This window comes from Pseudorasbora parva, chromosome 19, assembly GCF_024679245.1.
Source record: "Pseudorasbora parva isolate DD20220531a chromosome 19, ASM2467924v1, whole genome shotgun sequence".
Classification (NCBI taxonomy): Eukaryota; Metazoa; Chordata; class Actinopteri; order Cypriniformes; family Gobionidae; genus Pseudorasbora; species Pseudorasbora parva.
Genome location: NC_090190.1, coordinates 28,216,227 through 28,224,466, shown reverse-complemented (window position 1 = coordinate 28,224,466; position 8,240 = coordinate 28,216,227). Strand labels below are relative to the sequence as shown.

The following is an 8,240-nucleotide window of genomic DNA, read 5'->3' as shown; positions in this document are numbered from 1 at the left end:
GTGTGGCCAGGAAACCGCGTCTTAAGCTTTTGCTCAATTTCACATCATGATTCACAAGTCACACTCATGCTCAAGTCATGCTCTTATCTGAGCACGAAACTCAATTCATTGGAACAAAGTATGACTAAATAGATGAGCTCAATATGTATCGCATTACATTCTTGTAATAGTGAAAGCATGTTTGACAAGCACTCTTATTTTGTGTGTGTGGTTTGTATGGATGCACTTTTGTTAACTTTATTTTAACTTATAAAAGTTAAATGACGTGGATCCTATTTCAAAGGACAACTGTAATGACAACAGCTTCGATGCTTCTTGAATTACAGTGATGCTTGCATTAAAACATCATGAGGTTTTTCAACATAGTTTTAGATCATGTAAATGAGAATCAACATTCACACAGGGGAAACATGTCTATTTATTCACAGCAACCAGTCAATAAGCCTTATAATTATACTCTATTCAATAAAGTTACAATAATGTAAGTATATCCATATAAATTATGAAAAATACATCAAAACATCTCTTGTCCATTAGATAAATCTTTGTTTACAAATGACTGCAAATGTATACAGAGCAAAAGGTTAATTTCTTCATTTTTAATAAAAAAAGACAATCATCAATATAAAATATTTTTCAAGTTTAGTCCATTCCTGAACAACATAAGGAAGAGCCATATATATATATATATATATATATATATATATATATATATATATATATATATATATATATATATATATATATATATATATATATATATATATATATATATATATACAGTCTTGTTCAAAATAATAGCAGTACAATGTGACTAACCAGAATAATCAAGGTTTTTAGTATATTTTTTATTGCTACGTGGCAAACAACTTACCAGTAGGTTCAGTAGATTGTCAGAAAACAAATGAGACCCAGCATTCATGATATGCACGCTCTTAAGGCTGTGCAATTGGGCAATTAGTTGAATTAGTTGAAAGGGGTGTGTTCAAAAAAAATAGCAGTGTCTACCTTTGACTGTACAAACTCAAAACTATTTTGTACAAACATTTTTTTTTCTGGGATTTAGCAATCCTGTGAATCACTAAACTAATATTTAGTTGTATGACCACAGTTTTTTAAAACTGCTTGACATCTGTGTGGCATGGAGTCAACCAACTTGTGGCACCTCTCAGCTGTTATTCCACTCCATGAATCTTTAACAACATTCCACAATTCATTCACATTTCTTGGTTTTGCTTCAGAAACAGCATTTTTGATATCACCCCACAAGTTCTCAATTGGATTAAGGTCTGGAGATACGGCTGGCCACTCCATAACATTAATTTTGTTGGTTTGGAACCAAGACTTTGCCCGTTTACTAGTGTGTTTTGGGTCATTGTCTTGTTGAAACAACCGTTTCAAGGGCATGTCCTCTTCAGCATAGGGCAACATGACCTCTTCAAGTATTTTAACATATGCAAACTGATCCATGATCCCTGGTATGCGATAAATAGGCCCAACACCATAGTAGGAGAAACATGCCCATATCATGATGCTTGCACCTCCATGCTTCACTGTCTTCACTGTGTACTGTGGCTTGAATTCAGAGTTTGGGGGTAGTTTCACAAACTGCCTTTGGCCCTTGGACCCAAAAAGAACAATTTTACTCTCATCAGTCCACAAAATGTTCCTCCATTTCTCTTTAGGCCAGTTGATGTGTTCTTTGGCAAATTGTAACCTCTTCTGCACATGCCTTTTTTTTAACAGAGGGACCTTGCGGGGGATTCTTGAAAATAGATTAGCTTCACACAGACGTCTTCTAACTGTCACAGTACTTACAGGTAACTCCAGACTGTCTTTGATCATCCTGGAGGTGATCATTGGCTGAGCCTTTGCCATTCTGGTTATTCTTCTATCCATTTTGATGGTTGTCTTCCGTTTTCTTCCACGTCTCTCTGGTTTTGCTCTCCATTTTAAGGCATTGGAGATCATTTTAGCTGAACAGCCTATCATTTTTTGCACCTCTTTATAGGTTTTCCCCTCTCTAATCAACTTTTTAATCAAAGTACGCTGTTCTTCTGAACAATGTCTTGAACGACCCATTTTCCTCAGCTTTCAAATGCATGTTCAACAAGTGTTGGCTTCATCCTTAAATAGGGGCCACCTGATTCACACCTGTTTCTTCACAAAATTGATGACCTCAGTGATTGAATGCCACACTGCTATTTTTTTGAACACACCCCTTTCAACTAATTCAACTAATTGCCCAATTGCACAGCCTTAAGAGCGTGCATATCATGAATGCTGGGTCTCATTTGTTTTCTGAGAATCTACTGAACCTACTGGTAACTTGTTTGCCACGTAGCAATAAAAAAATATACGAAAAACCTTGATTATTCTGGTTAGTCACATTGTACTGCTATTATTTTGAACAAGACTGTATATATATACATATATATATATATATATATATATATATATATATATATATATATATATATATATATATATATATATGATTAAAATCTACAATCTATCCATCAACACACTTTATTCATCTCCTCTGTGCCAGGATTTGTAACTGAAGAACGCACTAACAGCGTAACTCAGAGATACTAGGAATGCGAAAAACTGGAAAAGAAAAAAAGAGGCAAGTGTTAAAAATTAGATGAAAAACATGTATTTCACACAATCAAGAATGTAACCTCCATATTCTGGGCTGAGGAGACTACTGAAAACCAGCTGACCACTTATATACAGCATATTCCCCTCAATGTTATGTTGGTTACAGCCTTGGCTTGCACTCAATTGTCTAACTACTTCAAAATGATTATTACCGTTGATGCTGCCCAGCAGTTGAAATTATGATGACCTTTGACCCCCCGATTGACCAACGCTGCCTCAACAATAGCAGCTGAAGTGTACAATAAAGCTGCACTGCAGTTAAAAATGAGAACCTAAGAGAGCAGGGATGGAACTACAATTATTTGAGACAATTAGTACAAAATGTTCCTTCAAAACCATTAAAGGGATAGTTCACCCTAAATAAAAAAAATCCTGGCATCATTTCCTCACCCTTAAGTTGTTCAAAAGCAGTATGATTCTGCTGAACTCAAAATAATATATTTTATATGGGATAGCCTATGGGTTACAAAGCAGTTGTGGGGCAACATTGACTTCCATAGAATGAAATAATAATAATACTACAGTGTAAAAAAAATATTGTTGGTTAACCTGGTTGCCTTAAAATTTTGAGTTTATTGAAATTAATTTTTTTATTTGATACAATGAAGGAAATTGATTTAATACATATAAACTCAAAATATTATAGCATCTGAAATTTCTTTTTGTTGATACATCTTGAAAATAGCACATTTTGGCATGTTTCACCCCATCATCTCATCAGAAATAAAACACACACAATTATCCAATATGCTTACAAAATCTTAAAGGTCCCATGGCATGGGTTGTTTAATTGTTTTATAATGTTTCCTGTGGTGTACTTATATTAATAGTATGGTTTTTGCATAAAAAATGTCATAATTTAGAAATAAAAGGCATTTTTTCTATACTGATATTAGCCCTCTGTTTAGAATGCTCTGTTTCAAGAGGCGTGTCTGTTGTGAGTCTCCAGTGAAAACACCCACTGTTGTGATTGGCTGACATCTTTGCATTTAAAATTAGATAACTTGCGGATGGGGGCGTGGTTTAGTCAGGCACAAGCCATAGCAGCTGCTGCAGCGCTGCCAGTCGAGAGCAAGCCTGCAGTCTCCCTCTCATTTACTGAAGCTTTCGCGCCTCGATCGCCCCCCCGGTGACCGGTCCCAGTATAGCCGCCCCTCTGTGTTTTCTAATGGACGCGAGACAAACTAAACAATAAAATTACACTTCAAATATTTTTTCCTAAATGATTAACGATTTTTTCTAAACTAAAGAGCTCGCTGGCTGCACGATTGAGGAGGCCCGGAATATGAGTGGTGCGAAGCGACCTCAGATGCTTCTGACTCCACAGGAGATGGCAGGAGATTTGTGACATGTGACTGGAACGTAGACCACCTTGCTTGTTGATGTACGCAGCGGCCGCAGTGCTGTCCGTACAGACCAGAACGTGTTTGCCTCTGAGCGGCCCCTTGAAGCGGCTGAGTGCAAGACGAACTGCTAACAACTATAGGCAACTAATGTGCCATTGCAGTTGGGGTCCTGTCCACAGACCCGAAACTGCAAGCCCGTTGTACGTGGCACCCCAGCCGGGGGATGAGGCATCCGTGGAGACAACAGCATGGCTGGACACTTGTTCTAGAGGTACTCATGCCCATAGAAATGACCACGGCCACGGCTTGAAGGTTTGGGCGACAACTCGGCGTCACTTGGACACGGAGGGAGCCGCTGCGCCACACCTATCTCGGGACTCGATCATGTAGCCAGCGTTGAAGCAGTCTCATATGAAGCAATCTGAGCGGCGTTACCACGGCTGCAGATGCCATATGCCCCAGGAGCCTCTGAAAATGTTTCAGTGGTACCGCTGTTCTACGAATTCAAGGCAGTGACGTGCGTTGTCTGAGCGACTAAGTCCAGCTCCATCCCGAGAAAAGAGATCCTCTCAAAATGTTCTCCCAGTTGACCCGAAGCCCCAACTGGCTGAGGTGCCTGAGCACCATATGTTCCCTATGTTCGCACAACTGTCCTTGCGACTGAGTCAGAATCAGCCAGTCGTCGAGGTAGTTGAGGATGAGAACGCCAGATCGTTCATCAACAGACGCACTCTCTTGGCTCCCAGAGATATTGGAAACTGCTCTTTCTTTGACAATTTGGGTACTGCTGGCCCTGGGGACAGAAACGAAAAAAGGGTTCTCCCCCGGTTCTCCTCCGGGGGAAGGAGTGGTGCTGCTGCCATCTCCTGAAGAGCAGTCTCCTCCATCCCTGGGCGCCTCGTCTCAGGGTCTCTTCCGACAGTGCTTGCCACCTGGCTTGGCAGCGGCCTGAGTGGGCTGGACGTCCTTCCCCACGGCCAGCTCCACGCCCACGGCGAGATGTTGGTTGCTGCTGGGCTAGGGCGGGAGCGGGGGTGGCTGCAGGCGGACGTCCTCGGATGGTGTTGTTCTTTTGTGAGCAGGGTGTCCGCGAGGTCTTAAAAAGTATTAAAAGTTGATAAATCCATTTTGGGAAAATTAAGACCCTTAAAGGGTATTAAAAAGTCTTAATCATGGTTTTATGAGGTATTCAATTTAGTTCAAGCTTTGTCAAAAGAGATTGACTCCAAAAAGTATTCATGAATATATTTATTTTCATCCCCATAAGTATTAAAAAACAATGGGGTGATCAGTCTGAGATTGGCTCGGGGCGCGCGCCAGGGATGGAAATTAGGCGGAAAAATAGCATACCGTTTCACCTCTTTGTTCAATGCATGTGTGTGCTGTCGTATGTTCGAATATGATCGAATATAATCCGTCATCACCCGCGTGTAGAGCCAGAAGATGCAAATGAGAACTCGCACCGTGAGAAGATTTGTCTCTGTGCACTCATCCGAAAGCACACACACGTCGTACAGCACGCAAATATTGAGTTATCTTTCAAGTCTATTAGTCTATTAATTTATGCAATTGCAATACCTTGATTTTTAGTTACACAGTCATAGCCATAAATATAATGGTACTAATAATTGGCATCATTTCTTTCTGTGTTTCAGTTTTCTGCCTTGGTTTCCTCTTTTTCGGTTTTGGCCAAGAATTTTGATTTCAGTGCATCCCTACTGACAATGTTCTGCTCGGTATTAGGGCTGTGTTGAAAAAAATCGATTCACCAATTCTGAATCGATTTTCATATTAATTTCTAAAGATCGATCCGTAACTCAGAGGATCGATTTAATAATAGGCTACATTTTCCCCGTGAATTTTAATTTGCCGCATCATTAAATTCACGCATGCGCGCGAGGTGGAAGGATCGGATCGGATCAGATCGGATCGAATAATGATAATCGATTCAAGATCTTGAGAATCGGAATCGAATCGATTCTTGAAATTTGAATCGAAACCCAGCCCTACTCGGTATGTCATCAACATGCTTCAGAAGATGCCAAAACTAATAGTTTCATTGTTAGGACTAAAAATCTAAAACTGGAAGCCATAAAAGACCCAGAATCATCCAAAAGTCACATCCAGGTAAAAACAAAAAGGTAACATCCAGGTTAAAATAAAGAGCAGCCCTACTCATTTAATTAAATGTATATCAGTTCATGGTTTGTGTGTGTATAAGAGAGAAAGAGTAAATGTCAGTATTTCATTGAGACTTGAGATTAAATAAACTGCTTAAGTATTGTAGAGCTTGAAGTATTAATGTTCACATGCTGTTACACATTGGCGGTTAAAGACAAGAAAGTGGCTGGGAAAAACTTTGAGTGGCTGGTAGATTTCAAAATCTAACAGCCACTCAATGCTAACAAAAAAGTTAATTTCCATCCCTGGTGCACACCATCTACGGGTGACGTCACGTATTTTGCAAAATGCGCGGTTAGGTGATCCATACATCCCGAAACAGATATGCAATATAAACGATACAAAATTGGCCCACCATAGAGATTTTAATTCTGCATTATACTACAACTGTTTATTAATTTAATGGTTTGTTGCTGATTAGAACTTGGTGCGATGAGGTCTTAAAATATTTTGGGAAGGTTTTAAAAAAGTCTTAAAAAGTTATTGAAATTAACTTCAGGATTCCTGCATATACCCTGGTGAGGAAACTGTCTTTTAGTGTGCTGAAGCACCCAGGGAAAACCTCGGCAAAAACACAGGAAATAGTGCAGCCTGTGTTTTGCACTCACTGTGTTTTGCTGTGAAAGCAGCAGTTGGTTTTGGCAGCGTTGAGCTCGCGGTCTTGCTGTTGTGTGCTGTAATGCCAACACAATGTCTCTCTCTTCTCTCTCTCTCTCTCTGTCTCTGTCTGCTGATAAAGCGCTGTAGTGGCTCTAAATTGAATAACAATAGTGCGTGGCGATTGCTTCCGCTTTATACCTGCGCCACGGGGCGGGGTGCGATATGCAAAACACAGATGCCAATGGCCATTGGCCTGTTCTCTTTAATCCCAGAAGTGATCCCAATTCGTCTGTGACGTTCGACATACATCGAACGTGACTGACTGAAAGGGAACTGTTCCTTTAAGCTATGTGGTTTTTTGGAAGTAATTGAAATGATTGACTTTAGATTTGTTTGTTTTTTGTTTGTTTGTTTTTTAATCAAAATGTAGAACTATATTTCCACATGCCATTGTGTCATCCTTTTTAATCACAGCTTTGTAGAGAAAAATCAACAGTATAGAAGTGCACCCACCACTGTAGTCCAAGGAATGTGTCGGATTCTTCCATTAGCCAGGTTAATGATGAAGAGGAAGAGGGTGAGAAGCCAATAGAAGACAGTCACAAACATCACCCATCCAAATGGGGAAAAGTGGAAATACTCTGTGCTTGCAATCAGTGCCCATACCAGCAGGCCCAAAATCTGAAGAATAGAAGAATTCCGGTTGCTTAAAATTTCTTAATCCTCTGGAAAACCTAAACAGAGATGTTTTTAAACTTTTTTAAACCTTCAGTGTAAATAACTGTATTTAAAAGACCCATGCTTTTCCAGCCATTTATGAATTGGATAAGGTAAGTATCCAAGTAAATAAAATCACTTTATTGATTTAACGTCAACAAAGTGACAGCTTTACATATAAAAAAATGTGTATTTGGTAACGAGATATTCTGATGAGCTGTGTGACCCTATATTCAATTTAAAAGTTTACTTTTATACATAAAAGTATACCCTACTTTTTCAAAACTGCACTGTAAACCTGATTAAATTGTCAAAACTTTAAAAGTTGCCTCAAATTTTTTAAGTTAAGAAATGTAAAGTTTCTTGCAGAACTTGCAGATTCTGTAATTTAAACTACTCTGAACTTAATGAAAAAATGTGTAAGCTAATTCACATTTAACTTAAAAATATCACGTGATCTCACATTTTTAATAGTGGAAACTTGACTTTAACTAGCTAATTCAATAAATTGCTAATTGGTAACATAATGCTTTGGTACATAAAGCATAAAGTACACTAAGCTCATGCTCTACTCTTCACCATGATGGTAACCCAACAAAAACTAAATAAAAACTCTTCTAAAGTAGCATAGCAAACCATTGAATACTACTAAATATTTACTTAATATTAATCTTGCACAAAGAACATAAACATGCTGGGAATTAGAAATCCCCGCCCAGTTTGTTTAAATTT

General features: G+C 38.8%; 1 protein-coding gene across 1 annotated transcript in view; it reads right to left on the bottom strand.

Moving 5' to 3' along the window:
- Positions 1-2,515: 2,515 nt before the first annotated feature.
- Positions 2,516-8,240, bottom strand: part of cmtm8a (CKLF-like MARVEL transmembrane domain containing 8a) — a 10,130-nt gene continuing 4,405 nt past the window's right edge. The window contains exons 2-4 of the mRNA XM_067426777.1: positions 7,305-7,472; positions 2,817-2,936; positions 2,516-2,610 (exon numbers count right to left, since the gene is read on the bottom strand). Coding sequence (XP_067282878.1) covers positions 2,530-2,610; positions 2,817-2,936; positions 7,305-7,472 — 369 coding nt within the window. The 3' untranslated portion in view covers positions 2,516-2,529. The remainder of the gene's footprint in view (positions 2,611-2,816; positions 2,937-7,304; positions 7,473-8,240) is intronic.